The sequence below is a fragment of the Cornus florida genome, unplaced genomic scaffold, assembly GCF_030987335.1.
Source record: "Cornus florida cultivar Cherokee Brave unplaced genomic scaffold, ASM3098733v1 CherokeeBrave_3.0.0_Hap2_Chr06, whole genome shotgun sequence".
NCBI classification, from domain to species: Eukaryota; Viridiplantae; Streptophyta; class Magnoliopsida; order Cornales; family Cornaceae; genus Cornus; species Cornus florida.
This window is the reverse complement of record NW_026775576.1, coordinates 65713336-65733295: the sequence shown is the minus strand read 5'-3', so window position 1 is coordinate 65733295 and position 19960 is coordinate 65713336. Positions and strand designations below refer to the sequence as shown.

The 19960-nt window shown below is 34.2% G+C and overlaps 2 protein-coding genes across 4 annotated transcripts; both read right to left on the bottom strand.

Moving 5' to 3' along the window:
* Positions 1–1177: 1177 nt before the first annotated feature.
* On the bottom strand, positions 1178–10221 carry LOC132311787 (uncharacterized). The gene is made up of 5 exons (XM_059809890.1): positions 9979–10221; positions 9740–9870; positions 4588–4844; positions 3367–3812; positions 1178–1571 (listed from the first exon to the last, which is right to left on the bottom strand). The coding sequence occupies exons 2-5, from the start codon at positions 9850–9852 to the stop codon at positions 1314–1316; spliced, it is 1074 nt and encodes a 357-aa protein (XP_059665873.1). The 5' UTR covers positions 9853–9870; positions 9979–10221; the 3' UTR covers positions 1178–1313.
* A 3874-nt stretch (positions 10222–14095) lies between these two features.
* On the bottom strand, positions 14096–18734 carry LOC132311788 (tubulin beta-8 chain-like). 3 transcript variants are annotated; one of them, XM_059809891.1, is made up of 5 exons: positions 18142–18725; positions 17827–17971; positions 17038–17077; positions 14565–14676; positions 14096–14492 (listed from the first exon to the last, which is right to left on the bottom strand). In XM_059809891.1, exons 1-5 carry the CDS (start codon positions 18533–18535, stop codon positions 14434–14436), a joined length of 750 nt encoding a protein of 249 aa, XP_059665874.1. In that variant the 5' UTR covers positions 18536–18725; the 3' UTR covers positions 14096–14433. The 3 variants fall into 3 exon arrangements, with proteins under 3 accessions (XP_059665874.1, XP_059665875.1, XP_059665876.1); XM_059809892.1 differs by lacking the exon at positions 17038–17077 and having other exon boundaries at positions 18142–18728; XM_059809893.1 differs by lacking the exons at positions 14096–14492; positions 17038–17077 and having other exon boundaries at positions 14561–14676; positions 18142–18734.
* Positions 18735–19960: the final 1226 nt, after the last annotated feature.

The window sequence follows — 19960 nt, the reverse complement described above, 5'->3', positions numbered from 1 at the left end:
GTGTATAGTGTCTTACATATTTACATTCAATTTTTAGAATCTTTACAGTAGGTTGGGCGGTTTGGACTAATTGTATAGCGGTTTGGTCCGGTCCTGGACCTAAAATTATGAAACCGTAATTTTTTAGTTTGGTCCTGGTTTGGGGTCCTGCTGGACCGACCCGACCCGACCCGGACCAAACCGTTATATAACTTCATAGTGATTAGTGAACTAAGTCTATATACTTTTAGCCATGGCAAGAAATAATTATGATAGTTAGGGACTTAAAACATTAGCTATTTTGTACTTGATCTCTCTAGTTTTTTGAAATTTTGAGTTAGTTTTTTTTTTCTTTTCCCAATACCTCATAAATGGTAAACAAGGAATGCTATATTTTTTTTCCTTGTGGTCATCTGGTCACTGTCTGTTTGTTTCTTCCATATGTGCCTGATATTATTGACAATGCGTATATGATTGTTATATGGTCACTGTCCTGATGTATTATATACAGGAAAAAATAAGAGATTTTGTTTTTTTAAAATAAAATAAAATAAAAAGAAAATCAACTTAAACCGACAAACCGAACCGAACCAAACCAGTTTTTCACGGTTTGGTTTGGTTTGGTTTCATGAGTATTATGGTTCGGTCTGGTTTCAAAAATAATGGAACCGTTATAAATGATTCGGTCCCAAAAAACTTCCAATCCAATCCAAACCGAACCGTGTATATCCCTAGTGGGAATAACCTCAATGCAGCTATAATTGCATATCATATCATATTTTTTTCCCAACTCAGGCATCACAACAAGGCCCTTACAGCTCACTGCAGTGCTGAAAAGCTCCTCGGAAATCAAAAGATCGTGCAAATTTCTTAAAATAGCACGTAAAAAAATTTGGAGAGAAAATTCATGTAACCGATCCCATTCATATGGATGACTAAGGCAAGGATAAGGATGATCTTTTAGGGCTGAAACAATGTGAATGCAGGGCTGAAACAATTTGAACGCACTCCGCTGCAATCAACACTAGCAGGCATTTTTTAATTTTTGCGTATGTAACAATTCCTGCTCGCTATGCACAGATAATCTATTTTATTAGTGTGTGTACTTCCAAAATTCTATATATCAAAAGGAAGGGATACTCTGTTTTTATTGTGAAATTCAGTTCTATTGGTCTTGTCATCCACACCCTATAAAATCTCATCAGAAAACATATCACATAATTATTATTACTTTTACAACAAGGAAAAGGGAATAATTAACATAAGAAAGAGTTACTCACCAAAAAAAACAAAACATAAAAGAGAGTCTATCTCACTTTTTAGCATAAACTAGATTAAGCTTTTAGCCCAAGTTGTCTCCTTGTCTTCCCCACATACAAGTCTCTGGATTTTATCATGCCAGGAATGCATCCAATGATAGTAATTGAGAAAATTTGTGCCACTGCATCTTTTCTACCGAGCGAAACAATTGCCAACGGTGAAGCAGGCTTATAAGTAGCCATGCAGCACTCCTTTCCTCCCATTATCAACAACTTCAAATTCTTGGCAGCCACCAAAGCATGTCTTTGTGCCAAATACCCTTGTTTGATTTCCTGAGTAGGAGCATTTTGTCATCAAACAGTAATAATCTCTTAAATGTGGGAAAACATATATGTGAAAAAAAGTCAAGAACGAACCAAAGTGATAGGGTTGTAATGCCTGATTTAACCAATCAAGAAGATCTACAACTGGTCTGGTTCAATTTAAGTTTGGTAGTGATCAAAACTAATAAAACAGTTTTAGTTTTGCAAGTACTGAAGGGCCTCTGTAACTAATAGGAATTGTGGATACATGGACTTGCTATCAATTAGATAATATAATTAATGTAATCTTCTTGGCTGACAAAATATTACTCAAGGTAACTACCATTTCATTTTTTAAAAGTATCATTGCATTCCTTCTGTGCATCAACTATTTGTTTCATAAAAGGCTATTACTATTACACCTCGGATGAAAAACAGTACATAATGAAATCTTAAAGTACCCCTCAACCTCTTAATTACCCAGTGCATATTACACCCGGATGAAAAACAGTACATAATGAAATCTTAAAGTACCCCTCAACCTCTTAATTACCCAGTGCATATCCCCCCTAACATCTATGATGAGTGCCAAAAGAGGAAGACCAGATACATTCCTGATCTTTTGGCATCATTTTGCATATAGTGACTACTTATCAGAAAAAAAATTGCACATAGTGGCTGCTCTTTACTCAAACCAGTGACCTCATGCCTGTCAGTCCGAGCTTTTACCATCAAACTAAGCAATGATCCCCTGCCCTCTTAATTAGTTGGGGATAAAAAAAGACAGCCAGACAAAATGGTTTGTTTAGCATTTCAAATAGAAGATGGCATTACAAAATCAATTTCCAGACCATCAAAAGATAAATATCTTATTATAGGGAAAAGGAATGGATATAATTAACTCAACTTCATATTGGATAACTAAGGAAGGAAAATAGAGTAATGGATCATTGTAACCTCTTCACTTGTTTAAGAAAAATAGTGAAAGGAAATAAATGTTTTGTGTTAATGAGTGGAATGATAACTTGTCATAAAGTAGTAACAGAACAAGTAATTGCTAACTCCCTTATCATTATCCTCTGTTCCTCCCACCCACTTGTGAAAGGATACCCAAAACACTATTAAGGGGTTAGCAAGCCCCTCCTCCTCCCTCCTATCACTTTCCTTCTCATCTTCGTTTTAAACGTCTCCCCCCTACCCTCCTTTCAAGTCTTTCAGTTCAAATGCCCTCTTATACGTATATACTGCAATTAATTCATAAGTGTAATCTTTTATCAATAAGAAAGAAAAAAGAAAGAATCCTTAAATGTTATGTTTCAAACAAATAATGTATAAAACCCAAGAAGATTAAATGAGATGGATAAAAAAATCACTTCCAATACATAAAAGATGTACTCTCATGTGCGGGTATTCATAACTAAAGATGTACAAAATCATTTAATTAAACTTTCACTGGCATTGAGGTACGGATGTTGAGTAAGCTGTAACCTAATATTTTGATATACACACACAGACTCTCTCACACACACAGAAATATATATATGTAAATACACATATTTTCCAATAAAGAACACACTTATATCTCATGGTATGTAGAATTCCTACCATTAGGCAATAAATTTTTTGGAGGCCCTATTGTGAAAATTCTTTCATCTTTTCAGGGTGATAGATGTGGAGAATTATTTGTGTAGAAAATAATATAGATCCTCATACTAACAAATTCAGTAAGCCAAGTAGAATTGTATGAATTAACCATTAACTCGAGTAAATATATATATATATATATATATATATGATAGGAAAGGAAAGTTTCGGATGAACTTACAGGAATATCAGTGATATCCCCAATACCGAAGATGTTATTGTGACCCTTGACCCTCAGGCATGCATCAACCATTAACCTTCCATGAATATCCAAGCTATTCTTCAAAATGGTTCCCTTAAGCCAAGATGAGCCCATTGGCTTGCCCGTGCAATTAAAATGGCAATCAGCTGTGATTGTTTCTCCACCAGATGTTCGATAAATACCATCCGATACAGAGTTCAAGTCAACAGATTGCCCCAAGATGACTTCCACTTTCTTTGACGTTAACCAGTCCAGCGTCTTTTTGGCAGCCTCGGATCCAATGAATTCCAACAATCTTGATCCTCGATGCACCAGTATTACCTTCTTACTAGGAAAATCCACAGCAATTTCACCTGCAAGTTCTACACCAGTGGGCCCTCCTCCAACTATCAATATCGATTTAGCGGATTTTATCTTTTCGTGCTCTGCAAACACCGAAAAATAAGACTGAACTTGATGCAGAATTGAAAAAAACAGCTGAATCTGACAATAAGTAATACAGTAGAAAGAATTTTTTTTGAAATGTGGATGAATGATTAGATGAAAAGAGTATTTCTGGAAAGGATAACTTCAGTTGATTGATATCAAACTTTCAGCATACAGCAAAATATCTCCCTCTTCAATGTTTGACTAGGCATAAAAGTGCAAATGCCAACTGGATTTCAGATCTTACTGGAGTTGCAATCCAAGAATGGGATTTGAATCTTCTTTCAGATGTTAAATTACAAAGTTACCAGTATCAGATTGAACACAACACATGATTCGATCAATTGATAGCACAACCGCCGAGTCTAAAAAATTGTCCCAAAATAAGAACTAGAATTTTTTATAGTGCATGAATGGGTGTAAGGATAGAAAATTACGGGCCTATGCATTTGGTCCAAAACTATTTAGTAAATGTTCCTACTCTGCAACTCTGTTTATACTCTTTATACACATGATTGATATCGAGTCACCTCAAATTTAGTTCAGCAACCTAAATCCATATGGTGTGTGGGTATAATATCATATCAAAGAGAAATCATGCTTCAATGCATTGATTTTTGATAGCACAAAATGAAGGAATTATTTTCGAACAGAGAATTAGAATTTTAATCTCTGCACACCCAATGATTCGTGACCGTAAATCTATAAAAGTAATGAACCAAGAAATAAATCCAAGTATAGAATGTTGGATTTTTATGCACTCCGTGTATTCACCTGTTTGATACTGACTAATCTTCTGGGTTCTAGTATGGGCATCATTGTCCATGTGACCTGTGGCAATCACAAGATAATCATACACAACAGAACATCCTTCTGCAGTTAATACTTCACTTTGAGTTATGTTGGTTGCAGCAGATGAGAGAAGATGGACATTAGGAAGGTATTCACTGTGGCTAATGACTGATCTTTCTGCAAAAGACGGCTCAACCAGTGATCTCAAGCTTGCCCATGAAATCTCAAAATACTCCTTCCTGTTGTAACTCAAAACATAAATAATATAAATTGAATGGATCAAAAGTAAAAAAATGAAAACCGAGATTTTTGGAATATTCTACAAAGATGTCTAACTTTTGAAGGACAAGATCCTTTTATAATTAGTTACAGTTGCAAATTTCTGTTGATGGGCACCCTAAATAATACATCAAAGTATGTGAGGAGTAAATCTAGACCTAGGGGGAGAGTGAATACTTAAAGAATTTAACTGCCAATAACAGCTTTTTAAAATTCTTCAGTTCTAATTGTTCAATTTTTAATCATGCAATTTTGATCATGTGTCTCAATATCATATGTTAGTTCAAACACATAAGCAACAGACCAAAAATAAACAGACATCAAGATCTACATAGAAAACCCTAGGTATCAAATTCTACACCCTAGAATCACCTAGTTACCACTTATCTAGTCCCACGCATGATATTCTCCCTTGAAACTCAACTTGATCAACAACATTTGTTCCCCTCGGTTGTTCCTCTGCTCCGTGTTCATCAATAGTACCCAGTTGATTGATGTTTGATAAACTTAAATTGACTCATTACTTTGGTTCCATCAATCACATATGAAATATGGTGGATTATATAAAACCCTAAATTAAATATCAAAACTTTATGGTGCATGTGCCCGATTGTGGATTATGGGGTGCTCTAAGAGGCCCGACACCAACATCATCGAAGGAAAAATATAAAACCCTAGATTGAATATCAGAACTTTATGCTTTCTCTCTATATATTTCTCAATTCTCTTTCTCTGTATCACCATAGACTGACTATAAGCATGTGTTAATAGCCAATATAGGAATCCTAAGCAAAATAGGAAATGCCTATCAATAAGATTGCTTACAGATGGCCGATCAATCGGGCCTCAGGTTCAACTGATCAAAGTACACCAGTAGCCACTGATTGACAAGATTGATTGATTGGGCTTTTGATCGTTTGATTCTGTTTTTGATTTCAAAATTCTAACAAGTGCTGGACCGATCCACGTTTGGGTTTGATTGAAGTTCCCTGTTTAAATACTTAAGATTATTTTAATGTAAATGTTTATTGATCAGACTTAGGTCATGGGTAGTCCAACTATATAATAAATTAAGCCACCGAGATACCTAAGTCAATTAAAGTCTCATTTGAAATTTACCAAACCATGTGATTGATTTTAGTGAAACGCTCCATATGATCTTCAATGTCACTGCTTCTTCATCATCTTCAATTGTAAACAAATGACTCACCCATAGACATTTTGTTAAACTACAACCCAGTTTCATATAAGAGCTTGCGAACACATCTTAGTTTCCCAAAACCACCTTGTACCCCTACCCTCATTGAGAGAGAAGAAATAAAGAAACTAAGTTACTGGACAACATGATTATAAAAAAATTATTTTACGGATAATAACAGGAAATAGGTCGACACCTTCGACCTATTCATAGTTTTTGCCTCTCCTTTTAGTTAGGGCTGGAAGAGAGACTGCCATACCAATCCCTAACGAGGCATTATCACATTAACCAATCAAACCACAAATAAGCAATGTTCTTGACCTTTCTTCATTCACAAATTACTCCTACTTAGTTACCTTGTCAGACAGTCCATTCCATACTCCAGAGTGACCAACAGAACAAATATAAGACTATCTTGATGAAATTTACTTGTCAATAATGGCAAAAAACACTCTTGACAAACAATATTCAATCTTCATTTTCCTACAGTCTAAAAAACCCTATAAAAAAACCTTCCTTCAACATTTTGCATATGTTCCCGGCTATAATCTCTAATCACTACAAAAACAACTTCTCAATCTTAAGTAATTTCCAGCCCCATAAATAAAATGAAAATAGAAATTAAATATGTCCTAAGTATTTGCAACCTACAGCATATTTATGGCCTGATTTAATACCCTGCCCAGCCCATTCTCTAGTATTCTTTAGTGCTACTGTACCAGAAGCATTAAATTAGGGCACATCTGGAAGTCTCTTAAATATGAATGGCCCTGTTCCACTCTAAATGGCGTTTACATACAATTGGGCTACTAAAAAATGTAGGACATTAACACCATTCTCAGTTTTCCTTAAGAATGAAAAATATATATATCAAGATCTTCTAACATCATTGTGAAATGGTTGACATTTCCTCTACTAATTCCACAACTTGCTCAAATGACATAGATACGCTCGCTAACCTTGTTAATTCACCACTAATTTGACTGCAAAATATATAACTGATTATTTCACCTGGGTGCAGATATATACAAACTGAACCAAGACCTTTGAAACACAACTAATACTTCACTTGAGTCTAACAAATAAATTCATTGTAAATAATTTTCATAAACTAAACAAATTTCAGTAAAAGACGTTTAAAACCCAAATTTATGGAAATCTCGGATTAGAAAATGTTGTCTGTACATTTTAAGTGAAGTTTGATGACTAGAAAAAATTTCACAGATCCAACAACAGTGTTCGTTCCAATACACCCTGGGTCCTTTATACAGCAATATTTATTATTAAGAAGATCATTACTGTTGCTTAAAAACTTGTTAACAGGAAAAAGATCATATTATGTTTTGACCATGGATGTGCCAATGTACCCTTTTCCAGGTCTTCACACAGTTATGGTTGGTTGATCTTCAAGCCATTGTAATGGTTTGTTTGAGGTTTCGGAATTTGGAGAGGTTTAGAATGTAATATTTCAATTTTCATATGCTGGTGCAGGAATAGGATTTGGACGATACAGTGGCATTCTATGGCACTCTATGATCAAATTGTGTGAACAACAAGATGATGCACTGAGGTTGATTCAGTCAAGGTAGTGGTTAAGAGGGTTTTGCTTGGAAGCTACTTGACAGAGTAATGTGCATTGCAAAGTAGTTGTCTTTGGACAGAGGTATGTTCTTGGGAGGATCTTGACCATGAACAAATAGGAGCAAAAGTGATCAAAAGACTTTTGGTTATCTTTTCGCAATTGTGCAATGGTTACAGACTTGTTGGCAATTTTATTTGCTCCCTCTGGGCTTCATTTGGTAATACCAAGATTGATGGGGAACGTGCTAACTGCTAACTAGTTTAAGAGGTGGTTGAGTGGGGAGGAAAGTTTAGAACATGTAGCAGGCAACATCATTATGTGGTGCAATTTGGGAGGAAGAAATTGGAGATTCTTTGAAAAGTGGATCCCTATTTTGGCTCTCATTTTGTTTCCTCTGTTTTTAAATTACGGCTAACTCTTTGTTGTTGATAGATTCTTTTAGGACAAAGATAAAAATATAGTCTGTATGGTTGCCTTGTGCTTACATCATGGAACATAAGAGTCCCCCTTAGGGGTTTTAATGAATCCATTCATTAATATATGAAACAAATAAATAAATAAAAGGCCAAATAAGTTATGATGGATCCAACAAATTCCTGGGACTTTGGTTATGATTCAAGTTATGTATGCAATGCACCCGATACCACAACACCATTACTGCAATTAATACCATGCTTTTAATCTTGAGCTTGCATTCTTATTTTGTGAAGCTTCTATCCTGGCAACTCTTCTCTTTCAGTAGTTTGAAATACAGCGCTCCATTTAACAGAAGTCATGAAGCATCCCTTAGGCGTGTATAATAATTCTGGGAATCAAAATTTTCTCCTGTTACTGAGTGTCAGGTTTTACAAATCATTAAATGCTGTACAGAATCAATAACTTCAACTCTTATTGTTCCACACTGTCAACCATGTATTATATTGGTGTAGCAAACAAAAATATTGAAAAAGGATATAGAACTGCTTCATGAGGAGATCTCCCTTGAACCTTCTCATCTACCCCTTCTGCCTAATCAAATTGCCTGGCTTGTAATTTTAAATTGTCTTCTTATCTAACCCTTCCATTTTACTGCCATAAACTTTTTTAAGCCATAATTCTTTCTATTTTTTATCGCGTTAGTCACCCAAATACACAGCTTAACATATCCATCCACTTCTCCGAAATTTCTGCACCCTCCAAGTATTTTCATCATGCTTTATCAATTCTCTCCAATGTTGCTTCCTGTCACATATACTACCTCCATATATATATATATATATATAAGATTGTATTAGAAAGCATTCAAACGGGGAAACATCCTGCAAAAGCTACACAAGGACCAAATAGGGCCCCTAAACTCTTAATATGTCTGAACAATCAACCATCTCCCCCATGGATTTACAATTTCTCCCAAGAACTCAACAAAAAAGAGAACTAATAATATAGAACTTATCGCCCCAATAAGAGTCTCCTCACCATCAAAGGATCTCCCATTCTGTTACTTCCACAAGCACCACCAAACACACAAAGGCGCTACCCTCCAAAAGTTACTGCTTAAACTACCTCCATATATATTCTCATGAATAAACAAGCTCTTCAACGGTGACTCTGCATATCTTCCTTTTACATCAGGGAATTATGTATTTTACTCTACTTTCATCCTTAAGGGAATGGATCATGAATTACAAATTTTCCAAACATTGTCGTTCTTGCCCATTGCAACAGCATAATTCGTTCTCAAAATGCCTCCACCCACCTAGTTCATCATTTACAAATATTTTCACTATTCTCAATTCTATATTAAATTAAAGAAAAAGGAAAAATTAAACACACTGGTTTAAATTGAGAGGGCAGCAATCCAGCCCATTTTATAGTAACTGAACAAAAACTACTCCCAAAAACCTCATAAAACAAACATATTCAGTAATGTGACAGGAAATAAAATTCCAATACAAAGCTACCTAAAAAATCAACATTTTTTGCAAGCTCAGCTCGATTCAATTTTTCTTCAGCATTAACAACAGAGTATAAAAAATTAAATTAAAAAAAAAAAAGGGACTTTTAAAGAATAGATTGTAGAGAGCATAAAAACTTACAAATCGATGAGAACAACATCGGCATCGTCTTGAAGGGTTTTGGCAATAAGAGAGCCCGCAACTCCCCCTCCAATCACCACCACCCTATTCTTCTTCCTTCCCGAATCTTCCATTGATGATTTCAACTTCAACTGAATTCGCAATTGAGAGAGCAACAAGAGCTCAAACAACGAGAATGAGAGAAAATTCAAACCCTAATAGTTCTAATGGTATAATAATCAGGGAATATAATTAAATACCTTGTAAAGAATATATGTGTGAGTTGTAGGACAAGAGAACGCAAATAAGCAAAAAAATGTAGAAAATTTGTAGAGAGAGAATGCGTTTATAGAGAGAGAAGGTGGAATTCATCTACACAGACGAAACCAGTAGGCTTCTCAAAACCCAGTAACGTCATACTATGTATTATTCGCTGTGAATCATCCATTTGTGGCCGTTTGGCGGTTTGGTGTCCCATTGAAATGACGAATTCTGAAAATTAATTTGTTAATTTGCCGAAATAATAAAACAAACATATTGATTTTTTTTTTTTTTTTTTTCCGAAACATTTTGAATTTAAATATTTACTTTTATAAGCCTGTTGAATCTATATAAACTCTAAAAAATTGTAAATATTCACGTAGACTCTAAAAAAATATAAATAAATTATATACATTTTTTAAAAAAAAAAACAATAATTAATTTATCCGTATGCCTATCTACTATAATCCTAGTCTGCCATGTACGTGTCAAAAGTAATTTTTATTTATATATACATCGTTATGAATAAAATAAATATCACTTACAGCATACACATTTTGTAAAAATTTAATTGATTCATTGTCTATCTATAATTCTATTTTATATTTATTTGTTATAACTTCTTCTTCTTCTTCTTTATTTATTTATTTTTTTTTGGATAAGTGTAAAAACAAAGACTCTATCATATACACAATGTAAAAATAGCTCAGTGAAGCTCAAAAAAAAAACTCCCTACCAGAGTGTTGTAAATTTAAAATTTGAAATATTTAAAATATTTTAAGCCTTGAAATAAAAAATAAAAAAATTAGTTCACTTTTAATTTCACCAATTTCAATTTTTAATTTCCAATTCCATGCAGTCGGACATAATGATAAAATAAAAATAAACAATAATTTCATGATTAGAGAGTGATTATTAACGATACTTTGAAGTTTTTATATATATAAAAAGTTGTTTAAAATTAACCGAGATATTAGGGAGCAATTTGCACATATTTTAAAATGTTGACAATTTTTATGCACCCACTGAAATAGTATAAGTGGTTTTTTTTTTTTTTTTTTTTTTTTTTTTTTTGCACATTTTTATATAGTTGGCTTTTTTTGCACTTTACTCTTCCTCTTTTATATACTCTCTCTATCCCAAAATAAGTGTCATGCTTTTTTTTTGTCAGTCCTAAAATAATTGTCCACTTTTTTAAAAAAAATAATATGTTTCACATCTTTTCATATATATCTTTGGATTAAAAATTTCAACTTGAATATTCAAAACTTAAAAGGACAAATTAGTAACTTTCCAGGAAAACAGTACATGTCCCCTTAAAAATTACTATTCCCAATAAGCGACACTTAAATTGGAACGGTGGCTGTTACCTATGCAGGACCTCTCCAGCGCCATAGAGGATCCTTGTCCAAAAGCGACACTTAAATTGGGACGGGCGGAGGGAGTACTTATTTCATTACAATTCATCATGTATTTATTTTACATAATTTGTCTTCTCTAAAATTTCAGACACACTAATCATGTTTTCTAATAAGGTAATAATAATTTTAAGTTATAGTTTCTAACTTTCAATTTTCATCTTTGAATAATTTAAATTTTTTTAAGAGCATAGCGTAGAATAGGTAGAATGTGAGTGAGGGCATTGCTCTCTGATATCATGTGGGATGAGACTCAAGTCTCCACTCACGAAGAATCAATTTAAAATTCTTTAAATCTGAAGGATTTATCATTTTCTTTTCTTTTCAAAAAATTATCTTATACAAGCGTGGTAAGACTTTTTTAAAATTTATGATATAAATCTTTAGGTCATTTTTGGAACATCAAATAAAAAAAATGCACCAAAATAAATTTATATGGAAATTTTTTAGCCTGTTTGTGTTATAAATGGTGTTGCATTACTAAGCTTTATAAGCCTAAATTCCCGTTTGTTCTACGGGAGTTGGACCACTTGTTAGACTGTCAAGTAAATAAGAGAAAATTACACTGATCTTCTCTGAGGTTTTGTCAACCTACACTGACTTTCCCTCTTTGCCAAATAACAATGACCACTCCTGTCAAAGCTTTTCAATTGATAGCTTTAATGGTTCTAATGAAATTACTTTTCTACCTCCCCTGAGGTTTTGTCAACCTACACTAACTTCCTTTCTTGTTTGTCAAATAACAATGACCTGTCAAAGCTTTTCGTTTGATAGCGTTAATGGTTCTAATGAAATTACTTTTCTACCCTTTTATATTTATATTGTATTTTATTAAAAACACAATGTCATTTGAAAAGACAAAAATGCCCAAAAACCCCCATTAAAGCAGAATATTCAGTCACCATTCCGTCACCACCGAATCTCCATCACCGAGCACCATTACTTAGCCTTCTACTCAAATAAAAAGGAAGCAAGAACATAAACCCATCAATTAACAAAGCTAGCTTTAAATGCGCCTATACCAATAAAAATAATAATAATTTGAAAAATAAATGAGCATTTTGTTTCTAACATAGTATTATTATTGCCACTACTGAATCTATCATGATAAGTTGGAAAAATTAGCTATCCATGCACGTGTGGGTCACCGTCCCAAATTATGTACATTAACTAATTCATAGATCAGGACAATAATTAAAAGCAGAAGGGGTCATCATGCAACAATATCCACTAAGCAATTGTGGAAATTGACCCATCAGAGCACTGCCTTGCTCGCTAGCACCAGCCGCCTCTTCATCACGAGTTACTGTCCTCTTTACCGCCATCGGAATTCTTGCCCTCGTTTCGAAGACCAGTCACCGTGGGATCTCTCGAAAGTGTCGAAGAGGGAGAGGTCGACCTAGCCATTTAAAGCGGCCGGTGGTGGTCAACGCCAGCGGGGCGGTTCGAGGAAGGTTGTCACGTTTTGGATTTGATTGGGAAAGAGAGTAAAGAGAGAAAGATTGGAGAGAGAATTTGAGGAGGGGAGAAATAACTGTGAAGGTATTTTAGACACTTACCGTTGCTTTATTTACATACCTTTGAAGGTTAGAATGAAAATTGGATAATAAAATTTTGATGACATCATCATTTTCTGGTATCGATAGTATTTTCCATTAATAAAGGAGAGGTCCTTGTTATACATATACAAATCTTGAAGGAGGTTATTGTTATTTGGCAAACAAGAAAGGAGGTCAATATAACTTGACAAAACCTCAAGTTCGTGTAATTACCCCTTGTAATAATAACAAGATTAGATAAGAAAAAATCTATTTTAAGTTTATCTTCTTGAAAACTTAACTTTAAAAAATCCGAGTTTTTTTTTTTTTTTAATGTGAGTTTTAATACTTTTTACTAAATTAAAAGTAAATGAACTACCAAATCTATAGTAGGTTTATAGTATTTATTTATTTTATTTAATTAATTATTTTTATAAGTCTAATGCAAAAAGTTAAATTAAGAATGTTGTAAAATATAATATATTAATTATTGAACTGGGGCTATTTATGGGGACTTTGTATAAAAAAAAATTGGGTCGCTTAAATTTTTAAAAAAAATTGTATTTATGGTTACCTATTTATAGTTACTAAAGGTGAGGAAGGAAATTACTTGTGGCCAAAAATTCAATTTCACTTTTTATTCTTTCTTTCAAGGAGTGAAATATAGTAAAATAAAGTGTTAATTTTTATTGTAATTCATGTTCCAATATAATACTAACCTACTATAATCCCTAGAGACACCTAATATTGTAATTATTATAAATTCAAAGGAGAAGAGAGAGATTGTTTGAGACTTAATAATTTCAATTATTACATGCCAATATTTTTTTATTATTTATATTTTTCTCTAATATTATTTATAAAAATGTAGAAAAATACGTTTAACTTAATTAAAAAAATATGGAGAAAACATATTATAGAAGTGACATCTCCTGCAATTTTTACTCTTTTCTTACTATCTACGAATTGGGATAGGGGCACACATCCATTTCTCTTTATTACATTTCCTCCTAACATCAAGGACCATTAGTTTCAAAAACTAAGTAATAGAGATTTGAGATTTGTGTTCAATACATAGAGATAAATTAGATAATATGACCAAGCACACGCATTAAGGGATAACCAAATACAATTTAGATTTCGATTTTACCATTTCACCATTTTACACGAACAAAAAACTTAAGTACTTAGAACGAATAACCAAATACGATTTCGATTTTACCATTTTACACGAACAAAAAACCGAAGTACTTAGAACGGATAACCAAATACGATTTCGATTTCACCATTTCACCATTTTACACAAACAAAAAACCGAAGTTCTTCTAAATATTTACTACCTTCCATTTAGATGAACAAAAAGTCTTCGAAACCAAATCCAGACTATCCATCACTACCCTTTTCTCTGCCTCTTTTTCTTGAAAATTAAGAACACAATCAAATAAAAATAACTGTAACAACTTATTGATAATAAGGATGCAACCTCAATAAACACCTGCTATTCGTCATACTCCTTTCTCTGCTCCATTGTGGTAGCCCCCATTTTTAGTTTTTTACCTGAAAATATATTCAATAAGTATGCTTCAAATAAAAAAATTAACAAAAACACAAATTCAGAAAAACAGTTACCATCCTCATATTTTAGAGCCAAGGCAAGATCCAAATGATTTCCGAATTTAATGAACGCTCGACCAGTTGACTTCCCTTTCCCTTTCCTCTTTCCTGAGGTGTGTTCAACAATCTGCAACAAATATGTAACAATTAAAAACTAAATTTTATGTTTGAGAGCCTCCCAAGAAAGGTCAAACTTACAATTACATCATCGACATCATAGTTGGTGAAAAAAGTTGTCAATGTTTTCAAATTGACCTTAGCTTTGAGGGAGTAAGTAAAATATGACAATCTGAAAAATTAATTATTAACACTAAAGTTTCGACAATATCTGATTTAATAATAACTGTTTCAGGTACTCTATAAAAACAGGTCCACCGTGCAAACAACAAAAGAAAAAACCATTGACCATCAATGCAATTTAGGAGGAACAATGAAAATGAATTGAATTTAGAAAATACGAGCCAGAAGCTCCCCTCTCCCCAAATACTCTCATTTCTCATTTCAGAGAAGCTCCACTCTCCCCTTTCATCTACCCAAGAAATACTCTCATTTTATGAGAAGATTGGAGTTCTCTGTCCCAAGGTGCAAGCAGAAAAAATAAATGATTGAGCGCTAATGTTGCCTACCACACCAGAGTGGTTCTCTCACAGCATTCCTGAGCTGGTTTGTCCTCACGGTGACAATGGGCTTCTCATAAGCGCAAAGTATTTAAACCACATTAAATGTTGATCAAGACAATATTGAGGCAACTTATTAATGAGGCAGCCAAGGCTGGGCTAGCACCGCCATATGCGCCATACTGGTGGCGCTTGACCATTGGTGGCCTAATGGGCACCGGCGCGCACGGTAGTTCACTGTGGGGGACGGGGAATTCAGTTCATGACTACGTGGTTCAACTTTGGATTGTCAATCCGGCGGGACCTGAAGAGGGATATGCCAAAGTCCGAACCCCGGACAATGGTGACCCAAACCTAAATGCAGCTAGGGTTTCACTAGGAGTGCTTGGAGTTATTTCACAGTATGAAACTCAACCAAACCTAAAATTTTGAGTGAGAGAAAGAACTAGAACACCCACAAAAGCTAGCAAACTAAGAACACACCAAACCAAATCATGGTTTCCCCTAAAAAATGGACATTCCCAAAATTTCAAACACAACAAAGAAAAACCTCAAAATCAGCAACAATTCTCCAATTTCTCGAGTTGTTCAAAATTTTTGTGAAATTGGCTCGTTTCTCTAGTCTATCTGTTCCGATAAAAAAAAAAACAAAAAGAAAAGTCTATAATTGACTATGTTGTGCCATCTGATAAAGAGAGAAATGTGTTACAACTGCTTTGATGCTTTTATTCTGTTTTAGTGAAATAGGCGGGTTTGGTGTTTTTATTCTGTTGTAGTGAGATAGGGTCGTATCTCTTAATCGGAACGTACTTCTTAATCGGAAGACGCCGTTTTGTCCTATTTTGATATCTTATTGCAATTGATCTCAAACACTAGGAGCCCATCACAGCTGCAACCCCACCTCTAAAAATGAGAACAGTTCGGTAAATGACGACCAAGCTCTTGCTGATCAGCAAAGGTGTTATGACATAAATTCATAACACAAATATAGTTTAATTCATGAAATAAATTCATGAGTTTTGATTCTAAAATATATTATTCTCCATCAAAAAAATAGAGAAAGAAAAATACTCAAAAAAAAAAAAAAAAATCTTTTAGAAAACAAATATATTTTAATTTAATTAGAAATTGAAATTGAAACCGTTCCTATGTTGAAAATTAATTGGACATATTGGATTTCATATTCTTTTTGAATAATTGGAATATTTTCTCATAAAGAATTGATCTTCGGAAAAGATCTCTATTTTAGGAATTGGAAAACAGAGCTAAAAAAGAATCGGTTTTAGGAATTGGAAAACAGAGCTAAAAAAGAATCGGTTTTAGGAATTGGAAAACAGATCTGATGGCCTTTGAATGGAAAAAAAATCTCTGATTTAACATTTAATCAGGAGGGGAAAAAAAAGGAAAAAGAATGAATCCTTGGAAAATTTACTTAGAAATTGAATCATCGATCTTTGGAAAAGACTTAGGAATTGGAAAACAGATTTGACTTAGCCGCTAATAAAGAATCAATTTTTGGGGTCTGTTTTAGGAATTGGAAAACAGATCCGATGGCCTTAGAAGAAAAAAAAAAAAAAAAAAAGGTCTGATTCACAAATCAAATATGATGGGAAAAAAAAAAAAAAAATGAATGAATGAATCCTTGGAAAATTTACTTAGAAATTTAATCATATATTGGATATCGATCTTTGAAAAAAAGGAGACATCCGATGGCCTTTGAAGGGAAAATTTTATATATATAATAAATAAAAAAAGAAGGAAGAAGCAAAGTTGAAAAAACAATAAAAATAATATTATAATAAATGTGTATTTTAATGCAAAATAAAGATAGAAAAACAATGAAAATAGAACAATAGATCTCACGAGCTTACCCCTTTTTTTTTCCTATTCCTCCCATCCCAAAATGTAAACCTGCATCAAAAAGATTGAGGGACATGAATTATACCTGCATTATGGTCATAGTTTGATAGGTGAGATGAAATGAAAACACATAAAGGTTACGAAATCTCTCTGTGCCACGACAAGCGAGGAAATGACTGAGAATGAGCCAAAGAAGGGCTCAGCAGAGGTTGGGAGATGGACATTGAGAGAGTCATTTAGGGTTAGGGTTTCGAAGCTGACTGATTATTGATGGGACTATTCTAGGGTTTTGATTTATATTTATATAGGGGACAGAGGGTCCTTCCAACACATATTGAGAAAAATATATATATTAAAAAAAGAATAATACTAAAGAAAATCTTTGGAAAACAAATATGTTTTAACTTAATTAAAAATTGGAATTGAAAACGTTCCTATGTTGAAAATTACTTAGGAATTCAAACATATGTTGGATATATTGGATCTTATTTTCTTCACTTAATCAATCCTTGTAATTTATTGAAACATATGTTGGATATATTGGATCTCATACTCTAAAAAAAATCGATCTTTGATCTCAATCCTTGGAAAAATTACTTAGAATTGAAACATATATTGGATTATCATATTCTAAAAAAGAATCGATCTTTGGGGTCTGATTTAGGAATTGGAAAACGATGGCCTTTGAAAAAAAAAAAAAAAAAAAAAAAGATCTGATTCACAGATCGAATTGACATTGAAGGGGAAAAAAGAAAAGAAAGAAATGGAGAAGCAAAGTTAAAAAATATCGAATATCTCACCTTTGCCTTCCACCTAGGCTATAATCAGGCTCTTCTCTTCTCTTGAATCTCTTTCTCTTCCTTTGTGAGGCCTCTTCTCTTCTCTTGAATCTCTCTCTTCTCTTCTCTCCGTCTCTCTTTCCACAATAGATTTTTCTCATCATATCTAATTTAATTCAACGAATAGTCAGATCATCAGATCTACACTACACATACTGAATAAATTGCTTAAATACTGGAAAAATATCACTAAAAATTGAATCAACCCATTCAGGCAGACGAAAGAAATAACAACTAGCTGTCTAAAAGCACAAAATATATATATAATTATATTACCTTGAAGGCAGACACAATTCTCTGCCTCTTTCCGAACCACATCAAGAACAGAATCGATGAGCTCAGCCCCTCCAGTATTGTGACCTGTGGACCGATTACTGGCGGCGCCGGACAGCCCGAACACGAAGTTGTCGGTTCGGAAGATCTGGCCGTAGGGCCCGGATCGGACACTGTCCATGGTGCCTGGTTCGAGGTCCATAAGGACGGCGCGTGGGACTAACCGGCCACAGCTGGCTTCGTTGTAGTACACATTGACCCGCTCCAGTTGCAGGTCCGTGTCACCTTGGTATCGACCCGTCGAATCTATGCCGTGCTTGGCGCAGACCACCTCCCAGAACTTTGCCCCGATCTGGTTGCCACATTGGCCCCCCTGAATGTGCAGAATCTCACGCATTTCTAGAGAGAGAAAGTAGAACGAAGATGGAGAAGGCGGTGGGGTTTAGAGAGAGGAGGGGCGGCGAATTGGGGGTTTAGAGAGAGGAGGGGCGGCGAATCGGGGGTTTAGATAGAGAGAAGGGGAGGTCTGGTTTTGCCGTCTGGGGGAAATGAGAGGTGGGGTTTTATGGGGGTATGTTAACGGCCGTTGTCCGCCGTTATGTGAGCGTAGAGAGTTGGGAGGGGAATGGTAATGTCGCCGTCTGGTTTAAGTGGGAATTTAAAATTTGAAATTTGAAATTTGAAACCCTAATTTTGAATATTTTGATTCGTACACGCTCTTGGTTGAACGCAACTGCCACGTGGAAAAGGAATGCAAGTTGCAAACTCCGATAATAATATATTAAAATCCTGCCAGTTGTCTGTGAGCATGAAATTGTTAAAGATAACACGTGATATTGAAGATGATCACGTACCAGCCATTGCGTTGTTGCAAGTACATTGTCAGGTCACAACTGAGAATAAAATGATTTTTTATCAATTTATTAGTTACAAAATTGACCTCTTTCAACGAGAATAAATTACTTTTTATGACATCTTACTTTCTTAAAATATTAATTAGTCCCTCTGTTCACAAAAAAATGTTATGTTATAACATTTTTTTTGTAGAAAAAAGGAAGTACTTTTTATTTTTGTTATTATCCGTAATTGGAATCAACGTTGCTTATTTATTATTTTTTTTTCGAATATGTATATCAATCACACTTATTATTTAAGTCAAGAGTGTAATTTGAAACTTATAATTTAAAGATTTATTCCAAATTTCTGTTGATATGCACCTAGGACCAGACTCCAATTTTGATGTCCGCAATTTTGCCACCTACACATTGCTGGTAGAACTAAAGGACTAAAAGCCTAATAGTATAGATTAATATTGAACCCAATAAACCAGAAATAAGTTAAATATCCAAAAACATGATATTAAAAGTAGAATGTAAATGGTCTATAGAGAGAAATATGACAGTAGACCAACAAAAGTTATTCTTCTTGCAAAATAAAAAAGATTAATTGTTTGATTCCATGAATATGTGCCTAAGCTCAGTCCACTTTTGCTGGACCCATGACGGAGAGCTCAAGAACAGAGGACCTAGACTGTTCTAGATTAACCATCTTTTCGTGCAGTTGCTTGATCTCTTTCTCAGCACTTTTTCTTCTTCTCAAAGATCTTTGTCAGTTCTTGTCGAAGCTCGGCCTCCTTCGCGATCAAGTCCTTCCGAATAGCCCTCTGCATTTGGAGTGCGAATGCATTACTCTTTATTTGCTCAACCAAAGGCTTCTTTGTTCCTTGCTTTTCTGCTACTTTTTCCTCACCTCCTTCAAAGAATGGTTAGAAGTCAAAGATCTGAGAACTGTTGGAAAATTGACCTTATTGGTGTTCAACTGT